General features: G+C 33.1%; 1 protein-coding gene across 1 annotated transcript in view; it reads left to right on the top strand.

Moving 5' to 3' along the window:
* Positions 1–4,749: 4,749 nt before the first annotated feature.
* LOC127720635 (uncharacterized) overlaps positions 4,750–19,847 on the top strand; it is a 149,120-nt gene continuing 134,022 nt past the window's right edge. Inside the window, exon 1 of the mRNA XM_052227339.1 lies at positions 4,750–4,945. Within this exon, the coding sequence (XP_052083299.1) occupies positions 4,895–4,945 (51 nt within the window). The 5' untranslated portion in view covers positions 4,750–4,894. The remainder of the gene's footprint in view (positions 4,946–19,847) is intronic.

Genomic DNA, 19,847 nt, shown 5'->3' with positions numbered 1-19,847 from the left:
ATTTAACGAAACACAATCCTTAAAAATATTCAATTAATAATATTAGTTAATATAATTTAAGAATCTTGAAGTATGATATACACATTCAATAATCACGAATTCTTTCGGCAATGCACAAATACTTCCCAAAATTATTAAGTTCTTTTATATTACGAACAGATAACAATTATATAAGTTTCAATTCTGATGGATTTCTCCAGTAATAAGGTTTTATATACTTCATACAAATATCTTTATATCTAATACATTACAAAATAAAATGATATTAATCCTCAACAGAATTACGTTTATAAAATACATGTTCAAACTGTTTGTAGTTTGTACTTAATACTAGTACTATGGTCCTTGTGATCCAACGTAATAAAATAAAAACGTTTTTATTTGTGAGGTTTCTATTTATCAATCTTTTTTGTTTATATACAAAGAAAAAATATGGTGTATTTGCCAATGAGACAAATATCCACCATACTAGTCCAAATGGCGTGTATGTAAGTAGCTTAGGGTCATCGTACGGCCTTCAACAATGAGCAAAACCCATAGACACGACAAAATGTTTTATAACTCAAACGAAAATTACAATAGATGAGTTGTTTTTTTTATTTACTGTAATTCTAACCATTCCATTTAACTGTTTCATAAACGTCTACATCAGTTCCCTTTTCATGTACAATAACACTTTCATATGTTTACCAAAATGGATAATTCATACGCATTTCCTTTCAAATAAATTTCACGATGATGGAAAAATTGTACACGTCATATAGTCCGTATGCCATTTACTTTTACTGCGTTTATACCTTGTAGATTTCATTGTTATTTTATACTTTAACAGTTTTGATCATCAAATATGACACCAAGGGATCAGAAATAGATTACAGTTATGGAAGCTAATAATTGATTAACCTCGAAGACCACTCAATTTCACATAAAAACATCCGAATGTGCTGTCCCTGTTGGTGAATTAATGAAACATGATTATGGATTAATTTCTTATTTGGTGCTATCCTTTTTCTGGGAACTCACACTTAGAAAGTTAGCCAAGGGATTAGACCGGAAACCATGCAGGAAACAATGGACTTTTTACTGTTATGCTATTGAAGTCTTGCGACTCACTATAGGCATGTTGGAATTGAAAATAGTGCCACTAATTACTTATGCATTTTTGACGGTCATATGATATTTTCTGTGAATTACTCATCCCTTATGGAGCCTCATTCTGTAATATTACCAAGAGATCATCTATGAGATGAATAATTAGATTTACATCGAATTAATATAACACGATGAGGACACTGGTCGCCATTATGCAAGCAACACTCGTGTTTTACTGGACATTCTATAATGGACAAAATGGTTTCGGAGTATAACTAAATTATTAACATTTTACTACGATATGTTATCTGTTAAGTCTCGAAATACTGTCTGCTATTAAAGCTAAGAAAAGGTGTACAAATGTCTCAGCATTTCCCTTGCAAGTGTAGAAATCGTATGAACCTGCTCATGTATATACATTTGCATCCAAATAAAATATTTAAATCTTGATTTGTATCTGTTCATTCTCTTCTACACTAAAATGCAATCATGTTCACAAGCTAATATGTTTGACAAATGCAGTGCTTGGTCGTTAAAATGGATTTAAAATTTGCATCAGAATTGAGGGGACTGTTTTATGCTTGGTTGTTGCCAAGTATTTTGATCGAAATAAAAAGATGGTGTGTGTGCTGAGTACATATGTAAAAGCAAACGTTTAACCTCGCACCTTGTTAATAGATATAAGAAGATGTGGTATGAGTGCCAATGAGACAACTCTCCATTCAAGTCACAATTTATAAAAGTAAACCATTATAGGTCAAAGTACGGTCTTCAACACGGAGCCTTGGCTCACACCGAACAGCAAGCTATAAAGGGCCCCAAAAATTACTAGTGTAAAACCATTCAAAAGGAAAAAAAACCAACGGTCTAATCTATATAAAAAAAACGAGAAACACTTATGAACCACATCAACAAACGACAACTACTGAACATCAGATTCCTAATATTCATGTTCCAAGTTAACAGATATATACCGTTGATGACCAAATCGGTTGACCAGTCTTCATTTTTCTATGTTGTGTTTTGTATACTGTTGTTTGTCTTTCGGCTTTTTTTTTCGTTGTCTGCCATGGCGTTGTCAGTTTGTTTTCGACTCATGAGTTTGTCCCTTTGGTATGTTTTTCGCCTCTCTTTAAGTAATAAAAAAAGGGGTACAAAATCTAAATGGCAGATGGACAATATATATCGTGTCTTGTCAATCACCAAAAAAAAGCCCATAAAAAGACGAGTCAAGATAACTACATTGTAGTTATACTACCGTCGACCTAATATGAAATATTTGCCACTGGACGTTTAGGATACACCAATCAATTAATCATAGCTACTACTAAAGCACATATTTTGACGATTTTCCCGTCCTGTTCCTTTGATAGGTTGTTTTCTAATTTGGATACGCCTCCTTTTATTTAAAACTGCAGTTAACACCTACCAAGAGATTCGGGATTTTTTACAAATGAAATAATTTTTTTCTGAACCATCATTTCACCTTTGAATATCATTAAGTAGTCTTTTTCTTCCTCCATTCTTTGTGTTTTCATCTCAGTTCCAAAGGTTTGTCTGGGGGTATGGAACTTCTGTTAATCCTGGACTTTTTTCGTTCAGGCAGTAAACCTGTGCTAATGTGTGGCGTCCGTATGGCTAAGATATGATATCTAAACCATGTACCCGCTTCTCTCCCGACAAGGTGTTATGAATAATATATGAATAATATCTTTTATTTCAAATTACCTGGAAACATACCCTGAGCAGTCCAGGGCAGCTGACAGAGGGGTCCCTGGCTTTATTTTATATATCCCATTTGCCAGGGAAAATACAAATGGGTGAAAAAAAATATTTCTACATAATATATTCAAAATAAAAACCAGCATCTGTTTTAGTTACTGTATTCTACATACCTTGAAATCTTGTATTTTCATATATTTTTTTCATCTTTCTAACAATTTGTACTGTTTAAGGTTCATTTGTTTCTGGTGTAAACAAAAGAAGGGTTACGACTCGGTGTCATTACTCGCCGCAATTGAGCAGCCCCGGATGGATTGACACCCTCATACCAATATTTCCCAGTGGCAGTCCAAATTTACCGCCCTTCATCCCGAGTGACCTACATATACCTTGCAAAATCTACCTCTTGTGATAATTGTTAATTTGTTCTCGTCCTGAATATGCATGAAATATTTGTCACTGGACGTTAAACAAGTATTAATCAATTTCTTTTCAATACGTTCGCTGCAATCGTTTTCCATTGCCAGATATATAGACAAACATTTGCTATCGTAATTCAATATATTGTCAGAATATATTTACTTCGTTTATAGATTTCTTTCAAGTATTTTATTCCCTCATAAAATAGACTGAGTTTGTTAATTTGAAATAAAAATTAAGCAATTTCAAACATTCATTTCCAAAAATTTCGAGTACTTGAGGCAATGCAATAAAATAAATTTTACAACGAAATGCTTTTGTATATATTTTTAAGTCTACAAATGGGGGAAAAATACTGTTTTGATCTCAAGTACATTTCAGTGGCTCTTGCTTTTTACTTGAGTACACAAACAAACCCATGTTCACCTATGATATAAAATTCAAAAGATATATTTTTATGCTCTAATCACCTGTCAAAAATAAAAATACAGCATACCTGGGCAGACGTCACTGCGTGCTGTGCAGACGATAGGCTAACAAAAATACAGAAGTCGCGTGCCAGAGTTTTGAAAGCAGTAATTACTTCATAATATTTTTATAGTGTCTGTTAATTTTTAAGATGTTTTTTGCATTGAACAAACTACCAATTATATTTTATTTTCAAATTATAGAATGCACGAGGTCGCTTTCAGTGATACAGAAACATTAACTGTTTTGCATCTGCGCAATTAGCTGTTATAACTGGTAACAATTTTGACAAGTGATTAGTTCAAATTTTAATAAAAATCTTTACGTTGTTTTATATATAATTATCGACATCAGTACAGAAATATCACTCAATCATTTTACTATTTCAGTCGTCAATTCCATTTCAAAACACAATTAATTTCAACCTGTGATCAGATATTCATCTTCTCTCTCTCTCTCTCTCTCTCTCTCTCTCTCTCTCTCTCTCTCTCTCTCAGTAGTGCTTATCCTGTTTCAATTCCCACTTCACTTGTCTTATTTCATTTCGTAATTATCAATTGTTTTAACATTAAAAACAATAAATTCCCTTGTGTATTTATTGACCTTTTCATGCTACCTGTATAAATAGTACGGGAATAAATAATTGAGTTGGTTATCCATGATCCATTGTATCATAGTCGCGTGTTCCGGGTTAATAGCGGTGATCAATAAATTAAGTTGGTTGTTAGCAGAATTATAAGGTTTTATCATCGGATCGCATGGATCTAGAGAGAGAGAGAGATCACGTAGAGAGTAGCATCTATCGAGACTTCGGAACTTCTCTAAATCACCATAATTGGTTGAAAATTGGATTTTTACACTTTTAAGTTTCAATTTATGTCAATATGTCAACACGTGTTTCTCTTTATAACATATGACAACACACAGAGGCTATTGAAAAAATAAAGGATATTATTTATAGTGAAAATAGATAATATTTATTGTGAACTTTTTCGTTAAGTATCATATTAGAAAAGGATTCCTCTGAAAATATTGGAGATATTGGTGTGGCGATACTATAAACAACTTCGTTATTTTGTATTAATTCAAATTGACAATTGCTTTGTCCGAGAGGTGTTTTATCAATAAATAAATTGATAGCTTCGTTACAGGCAAATACTGTTTTAGTGAAGAAAAAATATCATCATTAGACATGGTCGTCGGATGTAACTTTTTTCCTGATCTTCCAAGGTGCAAAGGCCAGGTTGGTTTTAAAATCTATAACTTATTTTTATTTTGAAATTCCTTGTTTTGTTTTATTTTAATATTAAAATCTCAAAATAATGCGTCATATGATGATTTTCCTAAGTCAATTGATTATTATCGAACATGAAAAACATGCAATAAAAATTGCGTGTAAATTGTCGGTAAATAACCTCCGTATAAATAATTATCAATAAAGAGGCAGTAACGACTTCTAGATTCCAATTCACAGTGCCACAGCTTTAGTTGTTAACTTCGAGTTACTAACAACTATTTTATTACATAAGCGCACTTTTCTAACCATGTGACTAAGACAAAGATGTCTCTGACTGCTTAAAACTGCAACTTTCTTATATTTTTCGTCAATTTGGAGGTTTTTTGTAAAAATAGATAACAAAGACACATTCAAATGCAAATAAAAGCTGACAATACCTCCTTTCGACCTCCCTCTACCTTTTTTCCATGTATTTTCATTCCGTCAACCAAGGAGGATTCAAAATGCAGTCTTTCTGAAATTTGTTGTATTTAGTGAATGTACTTTGACGCAAACATTTACCAAAAAACATGAAAAGCAATATTATCTTCAAAAGCAATAATTAGCGTTGAATAGTTTTTTATATATGTCAAATATGTAAAACTGATGAAAATTAATTTTATTATATAAAAAAAGGAGATGTGGTGTGATTGCCAATAAGACAACTATCCACCTGAGACTTAAGGACGAGGATGTATATAATTATGACTCTTTTATATTCAAAATTCAATAGATTTCAAAAACTTCGATTTTGACTTTGACCCTGCCAATGAAACACATACTAAAAGAGGAGTTGGTCTTATATCTTTGTCCCTTGTATTATCTGAGTGTTATGTTCAAATCTTCGTTTATACATGCGCTATATATATGTTTAGGTAAGTCTCCAAACAGTGTCCCAATAGTAGGAAAATACAGCCATGTTTTATTTATACGTTCTTTTATATACCTCTTTTTCTGTAGTAAGTTTGTGTGTAAAGAGCTTTCAGATTTGGACTGGTACTTTTATATAGTGTTTAAAGTTTAATTTATAAAATTTTATATACCATCTAATTGAAAATTAATAATACTAAAAGTATAGATTCCGAGAAAGTATATCGTTAAACTTTGTTGAATATGACTGTAATCATTTACACTGGAAATACATTATTAATAATTAAAACTGCAAAAGATGAACATACACAAGAACAACAACCCTAAACATTATAGACAACTCATGTCGAGAGTAAAGAATGAAGGAATGTGTTACCATTACTGTAATATTTTGCTTCCTGAGGGTCAGGAGGGGGTGTTAATTTTTTTGTAGCCTTTAATTATTAATGCATTCTCTCTATCACTCTTACATTTTTGCCAATTGTTCTTTATTCTTTCTGTTTTAGTATATTATTCTCTTATTTTTTTATGTCCATATTACTCTATTCTTTCTTTATTTGGCCCATTATGCTCTATTCTGTAAACCCCATGCAGACCCTCTTTCCTACTCGGTGTACTGAATGTTGTATTGTAAAAGGTCTTTTGAAAGCTCCAATAGTGGACTCTGAACTGTCAACAATGCAACATCAACAATTTACTAATTCTAGTACTAGCCCCATGTCATGATATCATCCCAAGAGTAGAAAGCTCGAGGGCTGATATCGATCCACGTCTGAAATAAAACTTTAATCTAAATGATTTTTTTATCAAGTACTACCACTTCGAAAAAGCATTGTATAAAAATGTGTTACTTTAAGGAAATATCACCCGCAACTTTAAGCAATATATACTACAAGTAAATAATTCTGGCATTCGACTATATTTAATTATGTTAAATATATATTAATTAAAAACCGTAGGATACTGTACTTATATTTTCTAGTGGTTTCACAATACCTCTTTTGTACTGTATCAAACACATACCAGATAGGCCTGAATTGATGTAGAGGTTTTAACAGTAAACCTTCCGGGCTCGTGGTATCTTTTTTGCATTTGTTTGATCTATTTTTATGTTTCTTCTTAAAATTTGTCTTTAAGTATAGTGTGTCTATGTTTCTTGTTTTTACTGATCAAAGATTCTATCAAATCCCAGCTTAAATTAATGGCGGATTTAGGTTTTTTTTTTTTTTGGGGGGGGGGCTTCTTATAAGGTTAAATGCATAGACTTTTTACAAGTCCCATTACTTTCGTTGCCTTGTTGGTTGGCCCTTTTCCTTTCTACATATTCTGGAGCAACATCTGCAAATTCTGTCCGGGTGCATGTTTTGTTGTTGTCAAAATCTCATAGCGAACCGCGGCCATTTTCACATACATATATCTTGTTGTTTGATTACGATACTATGTTATTAACATGTACAGTCACAAGTATTTTATGGAAGAAAGGAACCGATATTTTCCTTGGCATGTGTCCTCGGTCAATATAGATTTTTAATGTTTATAAAACGAATTGTAACCTTAACATAATAAAAGATGATCATATGTTATTATTAACCTTTTATAGACAAAAAGCCTTACAAATTCTAAAGGAAAAAAAAGTGTATTTGTATTTGACAAATATAAAGTCTATTTTTAAATCAGTGCTTGGTGTATATGGGATAGATTTTAACTGCAATGTAAACTACTTAAAAGCTATTACTGTGACTTAGGGAGCTACCATTTGATTTTTAAGGGGGGCTAGGATGAAATTTGAAAAAAGGCAGGACAGGAGTTTCAAGTTGAGTAAAAAAAAATAAGGCAAGATGAGCAACTTGGTAAAAAAAAAGGCAAGACGACAATTTATGTAAAAAAAAGTCAGGATAAACTAATAAAAAAAAATGCAGGTCCGAATAGAGTGAAAAATATAAAAGCAGGACAGAGATAAAAACTAAGAAAAATGCAGGACAAAATAGTTCATCCTAGCCCCCCCCCCTTATACAGTTCAAAAGCTGCTCATAGTGGACAAGTTCAAAAGACAAGAACAAATTTTGTTCTAGTTAATCCCGATGCCTCATACGCGTTCTCGCAGAGGTCAAGTCTGGACCAATTAGATCGTCAAACAGATGCAGTGCCTTCCCCACAATGCTACACCATAACTATTTGAACAATAATGAGATGATGGTTTAAAATTTCAACTTCCGTCCTCGTACAGAGCTTAGGACCAATCAAAACGTTCTAAGCAATGATTTTCACACATAATCAAATTCAAATTCATTTTCTTCATTTTCTTAATCAAAGGGCCTTTCGGGCAGTCTAAATTTTGACACGTTCATTCACACTTTCATAAAACTCTTTTTCACTCCACTCACTCTGAATTGGTCCATTTGTTAGCAAGTTGAATATAAGCATGCATAGAATGAATGTCAACCTCTGAGTTGCACTAGCATGGGGATATTGTTCATGAATTTAGGGAGCTACCATTTGATTTTTATGGGGGGGGGGGGGGGGGGGGGGGGAGGATGAAAAATTTTGTCCTGCATTTTTTTTTTAGTTGTTATCTCTGTCCTGCATTTTCATTTTTCACTCTATTCGGTCATGCCTTTTTTTTTTTAGTTTATCCTGACTTTTTTTTACAAAAATGGTCATCCTGCCTTTTTTTGGCAAAGTTGCTCATCCTGCCTTTGTTTTTTACTCAAAACTCCTGTCCTGCCTTTTTTCAAATTTCATCCCAGACCCCGCCCCCATACAAATCAAATGGTAGCTCCCTTAAAAAAAGACAAACACCAGAAAATAAAACCAATCAACATCCAAATAGGTAACAATTGCTGGTTTCTTTCTTAAACAGTCGCAAAGCCTGTATTATGAATTTGGAGTTTGGTGCTCGTGAAGTCTGTTGTACTGTCCAAAATATTTTGTAATTCTTATTATCATTTTCATGAACTTTATGTGATATGGCATATTTGAATAGTCTTGTTTTAATTGGCAATAACAGTTTAATCAGCGAATGCATTGTCAGCAATATGATACATTGCATGTAGCATGTAGCGTAGCATATTTATTTTGAAGCGCTGGCGAGTTTTTGCATGATTTATGAAGTGCATGCCGTATGCGTTTTTTTTTCTGCCTGGTAATCGGCATCTTTGCAGTTAATTTCATCTGTTGCCGCCAGTTAATTTGCATCTTGTTCTGCCAGTTAATTTTGCATCTTTTAGCGCAAGGTAATCTGCATCCTTTCCGCCAGGCAATCTGCATATTTTGCCTGGTAATCCGCCTCTATTTTATTTCGTTTTCTGCCCTTTAATTGATAGTCCCTTATAATAGATTGATTATTTGGATGAATCACACAAACCTGGCGGGTCCTGAAAGGAAATGTGGAGTTGGAAAAATCCATTCCTTCGTTGTTTTTTTTTTTGAAATTACACAAAAATCACAAAAATTAAACTGGTACCCCTTCCCTAGTCCGAGATAGCTCTGACGTATGACAGCCTTTTTGGGTCTTGTTTGGACCGTCCGGTCATAAAAAGGTCATCAGACGTCATAGTAATCTCGGACAACCCCTCCCCCTTCTTAATTTTCATACTTGAACCCCCTATCACAACCTTTTAATATTTCTAACAACACAGTTTTTGAAGTGCACACACAGACATAACGAACACATCGGGAGCAAATGTCATCCACGAAATTTATGAAATGAAAAATGATATAAAGCATTAGGTTTCTAAGAAGTCTTATGATAAGCTTTTACAAGATCTAACAAAGATCGTGAATAACTTTATAAAAAGGAAATCAAATTACCACAGAAATTCTTTTCTGTGACAAAAAACACTTCATTTAATGTTAAAGAGACATCCTTTAAAATGGAAATCCTCGATAACCTAGTCATCGAGCTCTTAAAATACAATACATTCAGTTTCATTACATTAACTGGTAATGCAAATTTTCCAATTAAGACGCAAACTTGTCAGTATCATTTTATCATTGTGACGTGAAGCTCACATAAATTTGACATGTTTAATTTTGTGAAAATGGCGGACTTTTTATAGAATGATCCTTTTGACATTTTAGATAGTGTAAATTATATGTTATGTTTTAATCATGTTTAATTTATAGCCATTTCCAACAAAATTTATGTGCTTTGGTTATTGCTTCTATGTTACGTTTTCGTTAGGTCATGAGGGCTAATCAAGGAATAGCTTCGAACGCACATAGTTAGATTCGATGGACTTTATAAAATAGCGATTAGAATTTCAAAACAGTTTCAACTAACGATCGATGTATTTAAGATCTGAATGTATCCTAACATTTAGATATGAGAGCTATATATGTTTAGTTTTGTTATGTTATGAGGACTAATCAAGGAATGGCTTTAAATGCTAGTGTTGATTCGATGGAGTTAACGTTTCGAAATGAGCTTTGACTAACATTTATTAGTAGATTAAAGTTACATGTAACCTCATTTTGGCTAGCATTCTGTTGATGTATTCAGAATAACATTTAAATATGAGTGCTTTATATGTTTAGTTTTCGTTGGGTTATGGGTTCTAATCAAGGAATGGCTTCGAACGCACATATATGTCATATATATGTAGTAGATTCGATGGAGACTATAAATTTAGCGTTTCGAAAGCAGCTAGAACTTACGGCAATTCGGTGTAGATTAGAGCTACATGTTACCTCATTTGGACTAACATTCTGTTGATGTATACAAGCTCTAAAAGTAACCGCATATTTAAATATGAGAGCAGTATCCAGGAATTTCTCCGAAAGCAACTAACAGAATGATGCTATGAATTTCTCATAACACAGCTATGAGTGTTCATTATGGATGGCTAACGTTAATTCCGTATACATTTACAACGCAGTGGCAGATTCAGGGGAGGGGGTAGGGTCGTTCAACCCCTGTTTTAGATTAGAAAATATATCCCTTTTTAGCATAAAATCGTCCAAAATTATTTTAGTCTCGCTACGCTCGGGGGTATATTTTTTGGTTTTATGAAATTGCGCCCCCTTTCAAAAATCCTGAAACCGCCTGTGTAACGGAATAAAAAAGAGAGAACAGGAACCTCCAAAAGTACGGCGCATTATTCAACAGGCCACATCAAAGACAAACATGCACTCGACTGTTTCTTAAAAAACCAGACAAACATGCATCGGATATTATATAAAAAACACATATCTGAGAGGGTGATAGAGCAGATTGTTACCCCGAGAAAGCATTGTCAACTGAGGCGAAGCCAAGGTTGACAATGTCTTTTCGAGGGGTAACAAACTGCTCTATCACTCTCTCAAATATGTGTTATTTAAGTTATTATACTGAATGTTCTGTCTATTAAATTTCAAATTCAAAGTAATCAACTATGTCGTCTTTTACATAACAATAAAGCGCACACTTGAGCAAGCGTCTCCGCGAAGGGTATTTGCCATGGAATAGGGTAAATTGTCTCCCTCGTATTAACCAATCAAAATCTGGCATTTTGACATGCAGTATAACAAAACATGTTTAAATTATTATAACTGAACAGATGAAATGCTACCCCTCCTTCCTTGTGAGACGTGTTTAGGGGTCTCAACGATATGTAATATTCATCCTTTTACTATAGGAATAGGATGTTCACCTTTTTTGTTAAAGCTATAGGGATACGAAATATGATTGACTTTTTTAAAAAGGAATAGCCATTTGTGTCGTTTCGCTAACTGTCTCATTGATGTTTCTCTATATCTCCTTTTAATCATTCGTTTCAAGCTAACATGTATTTTTGTGTTGCATATGTGCTTTACAAGAAATACGACAATGAAGCTATATCTTTTGAGCCTGAAGTCTTTTCTGTGAATTTAATATGATCTCCTCTTTTCTATGCAATTCATTGTTAAACTCGATATCTTAATTAAAATGTATTGATGATGATGATTTGCGTCAAGTTACAAATATTTCACGCAAATCAGGACCTCATATTTCCTATGCATTGCCAAGTAATTCTTTAATTCGATATCTAAAAAATACGTATTGATGATAATTTACTGGTGTTTTATGTCCAGTTGCAAATATTACATACAAATAATGACGAGAACATGTTTATGTGTTACGAACATGAACTTTTCTTTAAACAAGACCGACATGCTGAGCAGCAATATGATTAGAATTCAGATCTATCGTAACTCGCTTATATGAGCATAACGAAATCAGAAATCTTTATTTTAGTAAGATTGGTTGAGCAGGATTATTAACGTGCTTGTTAACAAGGTAGAAGTCTACAGGAAAACATGTCACCCTACTCGGACACATAAGTCTGACTCCGAACAGACCAGTCTTTATTGATATTACTCTTAAATGCCGTGTATATAACCAAGACGCAACAATACCAATTTTCAAGTCTTTGGTTTGATCTTGCAGGAGATCGTATCAACGTTCTCTCGTACTCGAGCCGGCACGCCACCACGAGACCACCGAGGTGGTTATAAGTAGTGGCATAAATCGTTTGTATGGACTATGATAGTGAAACGCAGGAATATGGTATAAATTATTCACAACACAAATCCCTCCACACAAGCAATTTCAAAGGAACAGCTAAACTTCAACTTGAACTATATGAAATCTTTATTTAGAGGCCTGCTGAAGCCCGCCTCCGGGTGCGCGATTTTCTCGCTGTATTGATGACCCATTGGTGGCCTTGTGATGTTTTCTGCTCTTTGGTCGGGTTGTTGTCTCTTTGACACATTCCCCGTTTCCATTCTCAATTTTAGATTTATTTGTGGGAGGTAGCTGTCTTGCTCAGTTCTCTTCAGCTTAATTTTTTCAAATGTCTTTCTTATTGCTTTGTTTCATTAAAGCTACATTTTTGTACACATTCCAATTTTCTATTTATTGCTCTGGTGAAGACTGGCTTACACCTGAGTCGTCTAATGCTTCGAAGATAATGTTTCAAGATTTTCTTTGAAGAGTATAATGTTTCAAGATTATAGTCTTATTTTTATCAAATGTCAATTATTCATAATTAATTGATTAATTGCGGTGTTTCCGGAAAAGGCTGAAATGAAGAAAAAAAATTCAAGTATGATAAATGATACTGTCAACCAGCTTACTTTTGAAAGTACAAAAGTGGAGAGGTTAGCGAATGGGACCAACCATTCATCTTTAGTGAGGGGATGATTTTTTTTCTTGCATGCTTTCTCCCTTTTCGTACACTATAATTTCCAATGGAAACAAACTATTTTTTCACTTGATTATAAAACTACTAATGTGTGTTTCCTTAAGAAATTAAGAATCGAATGATTAATTTAAAAAAACATGCCCCCCCCCCCCCCCCCAAAAAAAAAGAAGATGAATGATCGGTGCATTACATAATGATGTTCTGTTGAAGGTTAAATATATATGTATCCATAATTCGCTAAATTATTTATCAACATATTTATGAAATTTCACGTATAAGTTACAATGAAATAATCTAAAATTAATGAAATTTACAAAAAAATTGCGATATTATTAATAATTGATTGAGGTTTAAAATGCAAACAAAGAAGATGGATAGCATCTTTATAAACTTTGCCATCTACGATTAATCAAGCATGTTAAGATATGATTATTACATTATTACAGAATATTGCAATTATCAGATGAACTAGAAATCACAAAAACAATTTTCAAGAAATTTATCTGGCTTCATTTTTATGGCATTAATATCAAGATCGAAGAACGGAACCTAGATTAGATTTTACGTTTGAGCAACCCTTCGCTTGATCAAAAACATCCATTTCCCGGCGTAATCCGTTAAGATTAGGTTTCGGGGAAAGAAATTCGGATTACTATTTGAAAAATAGGAAACTTTTCTTTTAATTATACAAGTTGACTAATGGCCTGGAGAGTGTACTTGCACGTTAATTAAGACGTTGAAATTATCTCTCCGTCTTTGTGATTATTCATTGTCTTATACTAGAGACTTTTTATCTTAATCAATGGAAAGCTGATGTAGTATACATATTAGATGTAGCCTTCTCATATCTGAGAGGCGTCAGCCCCGAAGATGTGAGACGACTACATCTGATTTACATAGGAGTAATAAATAAATATTTTATCTGTTCTATTGTTCTAAAAAGGAAAATTAGTTTTGATAAAACAGGAAAAGTGTAATTATCTCAAATTTTCCAGATGTAGTAACACTTTCAGAAGATGTTCTGTAGGATTTGGAATGAAATCTTAATCACCTCTATTTTTCTGTCATCAAATTGATACTTTATCATTGTTTTTGTATGGCAAGATGATTCGTTGTACTTTTTTTGTCTTTTTCTCGTTTAATTGCCAAAATCTGAACATTTTGCTGATAAATGATAACACTTCTATGTAAGTTATAATGTAAAGTAAAAAAAAGTTGTATTTTTCATTCCTGAAAATAAAAATCGTAAGTTTGGTGATTTTCAATATGAGTTTCGTAAGGAAAGTTTAAACTAAAATAAATTGAGAGAAAATGATGTAAGAACTAAAATAAATTGAAAGAAAATAATGTATAAATACTTTAGGAGCTCTATGACCAGAAGAGACCTTAAAGTAATAGCCAAAACTACATTATTAACTTTGCATGTGAAGTTCGAACAATAGTTTGTTAGTAATTTTGCCTTGGAAGTTCTAACCATAGTTTCTTAGTAATTTTGCTTGAGAAGTTCGAAAAATAGTTTCTTAGTAATTTCTAAATCTATCAACGAATTTAATGAATGTATGTTGATATATCATGTATGTGCCAAAGCACTGACTACTGGGCTAATGAAACTCTTGGGACTAACAGTGCAACCGCAGCGGTAAATTATAGTGAAAAAATGTACTAGGTAATGTACTAGATAATAAGAATAATACTGTCTCTATAAATTTGATGGCATGAAGTCTTACTTTATTATCAATCCATCGGCAGAAATATCGACCCATTTCTAAAAATAATAAACTAGGATATAAATTTATAGTGCGCTCGAAGCCAAAAAGTCTTGCTATTTTACTTTAATTTTAACATATACCGCATTTGAAAACACCATTGAAAGTCATTATCCGTTTAAAGATCGGCAAGACTATATGGCCCTCTTGCCTGGAACCCTTGTTCACGGTTCGGTAGAACTGCGGGAAAAATACATGAATATTCATCTATTGGTCCCAGATGAGATAATACACTGTATATTTAAACGCTTTTAATCTCCAACTTTAGCAAAAAAGATAGTATCAAAACGTATCGAAACGTATCAACTAGTTTATGCATTTTTATAAATACACGTTCAGTTGAAAGTATTACAGTTGCACCGAGAAAAGAAACGGGTAAACATAAAAGAAATGTTCCAAAAAGGGATAGATAGTGGAAACAATGTAGAGTTTGAGGATCGGGTCATGTTTAAGGAATACAAGTTTTGTCTTGTTTAGGGGGTGGGGTGGCTTGCTGTCTCATTTTCTTTTTCCACAAGTCGTCTTATATTCGTACTTAATGGTTATAAAATGTCCCTGAAATAAGGCATACTAAGCACATTATTAATGAGGTTTAATAACGGTTTTCAAATTGCAAATTTTTATTTCAGTAATTGACAATTTTAAAATTACCGATTGACGCTATCGTGCCCGCCATCTTACTTAAACGCTATAGAAATGTAGCATCTGCTAAACGAACATCCTGGTGAAATGATCCTACAATAGATAATCTCGTTTTAAAATCTTCTATGGTACTATAGCTGAGGGTCTGGATCGGGGGTCCCTCATTTCTGTAATCTTTAATGTTTTAGGTCATTTTCTCTGGGGTTTTTTTTTTTTTTATATTTTAGCACCCCATTATTCTCTAGTCTTTATTAATTTGACCTACTTTTCTCTAACCTTTATTTTTTTGGTCCATTTTTCTGTAGAATTAGCCCAATTTTCTCTATTCAGTTAACCCCATCTAGACCCTCATAGCTAACATCTTCTATACAAATTTAAAATTTAAAACTATTTCAAGTTTACAAAGCGTCTAATTAAAAGGACCAAACCACGAAATAAAAGTGCGGTACTTCATACATAATTCTTTAATATGAATAAAAAGAAACGTGAAAGACAATGAGACAGTTAGATACCTTACAAGACCCCCTTACAACACCAAAAACAAAAACGTTCATCTATAGACATTAGCATACCTAGATATAAGAAGATGTAGTATGAGTGCCAATGAGACCACTCTCCATCCAAGTTACAATTTGTAAAAGTAAACCATTATAGGTCAAAGTACGGCCTTCAACACAGAGCATTGGCTCACACCGAACAGCAAGCTATAAAGTATGCCTGTCTGTATACACGGTCTTCAACAATAGAGTATGATTATGAGGGTAGGAATGCTCTTTATCGTCAGGCGTCAAACGGTCATATTCGGCTACCGTTAGCGTCAAATTGGTTAACATTTTATCGTGATTCGTCAAAATATCCTTATCGCGATTCGTCAGAGGTCTCAAATAATTATCGTTACCGTTATTTTTGGAAAAAAAATTTAGCGTGATTCGTCAAAATCAGTCGATTTTTTTATCATCTAAAAAAAATTGTACATTTTATCGTCATGCACCAAAAAATACCGTTAACGTCATTTGGCAAGAATTTTTACCGTTATTCGTCATGAAGATACCCCCATTACGACCCTTGATTATAGAATATGTAAAACAAGCAGTATATAAGTTTGACGATTCAGTCAATTATCTTCAGTCAACATCCAGTTCACTCAGATTTAGGATGATTTATTTTTTGGTGTTTAACGCCATTTTAAGCACTATTGGCAATTTTGTGGCGGCCAGTTTTAATGAATGGGGGAAACCGGAAAGAACCGCCAACCTTCGGCAGGATAACTGGCAATCCCTGTTAAAAGATCGGGGTCGAAAGCACCTACCACGTGCGGGTTTTGGAACTCAAAACCTCGGTGTTGACAGGATAATGATACAGTAGTTGAACTACTTAGACCACTCGGCCCCCGAGGCTCCTCAGTTCCATAAGAGAAAAAAATATAAGGATATTACTAAATACAACAACTGACGATGGTCCTGATTTAAGACATGAACATTAATATTTGAAAGGATTCAAACTAGACTCAACCTTCTGATTTTAATCAGTCGGGAATAACAAAAGGTATGAATCTACTTACATTTTCCGGAGCACCTGTGATCACCCCCTCCCCCTTTTTTTTGGTTGGGTTGCCTTTTCGTCATTATTCTTTCTGGCCGTTGTGTTGTCTGTATTTCTTCGCATCATTTTATTGTCCCCAAGATATCGCTGTCTTTCTTGTAAAGAGAGTAACAGTAAATCGCTACAGAAACAATGATTAACACTATAATGTGAGTCTGGATGGGGTTTAGATAAAAGAAAGAATAAAGGACAATTTTTTTTTAAAGATAGAAAAAAAAATGCAAAACAAATAAAGAATAGAGACTCTGAGAATAATGGGGTGCTGAAATATATATATAAAAAGAATAATGGTCATCATAAATAAAGAATACAGAACAACAATGGCATAAAAAGTCAAAGAATAAAGAAATGAAGGACCCCTCACCACTGATCTAGGGCCCGTGTGCATAAAGCTACTTAAGTTAAGATTTGTTCCGAACGGACGGATTTTTCTTTATGTCCTACGATAAATTAGTATTACGATTGGATATCTTAACTTAAGTACCTTTATGCATACGGGCCCTGCAGACCATCAAACATGGCAGTACTGTGGACAATACCAAAACACATTTATAGTTACAAAAAATCCCAACGTATTGAATGTGTCGCTTTCTTCCTTTAAACTTATTTATATCATATTTGTATTTATTAATTATAAGATGAGAAAATGCATATGAACAAATAACTTAATAGGAATGTATCCCGGTCTGGTTAGAAATTGAAATGAAGTAACCACTTTATGGAATATTATCACAATAAATATTTAATGTTGGATAAATATTTTATACAATGTACAAAACACGTTTTCCTTGATATATTGTCGGCTCGTTATCAATAATATTATCGATATATTATTCTCAAATGGGTTATTATATTCCAGCAATAAGATATACACATATAGGAAATGTCAATAATATATGAATACTTAAATGTTTATATTTTCAAATGAAAAGATAAAAAATTCTGAGTAGGCAATTAAAAACAATAAGTTGAAGTAAAACATTCAACACAACGGTACAAAAAAGGAAAAGATTAACAACAGCCCGAAAAACACTTATGTACACAAAAAGTCAACTAAAGATTGAGCAACAAAAACACATCCAATCTAGGGTTAATTAAGGATCCGAGGAGAGTTAGACATTTCTGCTGCCAAATAAATGTTAATGTAGGATCCCAGAAAGATACGCAATTTCTGCTCCGTTAGTGGTTTCCGTAATTTCCGTCATTGGCATAAAAATAAGAAGTTGTGGTATGATTGCCAATGAGACAGCTGTGCACCAAAGTTCAAATGAAGTGGATATTCATATCCAAAAATGAGTTGCTTATGTATATGTATGTTATTTTACGTGTTGTACTGTTACACCTGTGTCCCATTTTAGGGGGATAGTTAAGCGCTCATTTACATATTAAACCCTATCACATTCTTTACGACCCTGTCATAAGACCTGTAATTCAGTAGTTGTCGTTGGTTGCTGTCATATATATTTTATTTATATTTGGTTTTTGTTTATTGTTTTGTCATGAATCAGCCGTTGATTTTTCCATTTGAATTGTTTCACATTTTTCATGCCGGGGATTTTATGGGTTTTGCTCATTAATGAAGACCGTGGGGTAACCTATAATTGTTTAAATCCACGTTGGATAGTTGACTCATTGGCAATTATGCCATATATCCTTATTTTAAAAAATGGTAACTGCTGCCAAAACCTCTAAGAACATTTTAAAGTACCATTTCATTTTCGATTTCCTTTCCACATGGACATCTAGTCAAATTTCCAAAGACATTTGATAAACAGTAATATGAAACAAATTTACTGTTTATTGTCTTTTAATATCTGTTTTACATGTTTTTAACATTTTAAATCGCCATAAATGTCTTTGTATTAAAACTGATATATAATTGTCACAATTTTATGACATACTCTCATATTGCATGAGAGACTCAACAATATTCCATACAAAAAAAATCTTTTTTTTCAAAATAAATAAAACATTGGAAATTTTAGTGAACGAAGAAGTAAGCTCGGATTTGCATCAACTATGAATCTCGTCCCGAATATACCTGAAATATTTGCCACTGAAAGTTTAATAAACGCATAATAGGAACTACTTTAGCAAAAGTTTACAATATGTCATGAATCCGTAGGGAGCTCAAAGATGGATAGAAAAACACCAAAGAGCAGTCATTATTTATAGAATGCAACTTCTCAGATTTGTGGTTCTGGATAGGGTTTACAGAATAGAAAATAAAAGGCAATAAGTACAGAATAAAATAAAGAATAGAGAACAATGGGGTGCTGCAGTATAAAGAATAGAGAATAATGATGAAAATAGATAAACAATATAGAGAAAAATGGTCAACATTTAAAACGTTTTACCTTTGTCATGTCGGGGCCTTTTATAGCTGACTATGCGGTATGGGCTTTGCTCATTGTTGAAGGCCGTATGGTGACCTCTAGTATTTAACTTCCATGTCATTTAATCTCTGGTGGAGAGTTGTCTCATTGGCAATCATACCACATCTTCTTATTTTTATAAAAAGTTAAAAGAATAAAGAAATGACGGACCCCCTAACCAGACCCTCATATTTGCATCTCTCTGTACTAAAGTCTCGACGGGATAAGTTAGGTACAATAAATACAAAATATGTGAAGGACATTTAGGTTCATTTATTGACATAACAAACGCGCCATAAATATTTAATCATTGAATTATTTTCAAACAATATACATATAACACATCTTGCTTGACATTTTACACATTCATTATCAATAACAACATCTATTAATTTACGCAGTTTTTTCAAATGGCAAACACTTTCGAACTAATTTGATATGAATGAAAACT

This window comes from Mytilus californianus, unplaced genomic scaffold (assembly GCF_021869535.1).
Source record: "Mytilus californianus isolate M0D057914Y unplaced genomic scaffold, xbMytCali1.0.p SCAF_11, whole genome shotgun sequence".
NCBI classification, from domain to species: Eukaryota; Metazoa; Mollusca; class Bivalvia; order Mytilida; family Mytilidae; genus Mytilus; species Mytilus californianus.
The sequence above is the reverse complement of the archived record's forward strand: the minus strand, read 5'-3'. Positions and strand labels throughout refer to the sequence as shown.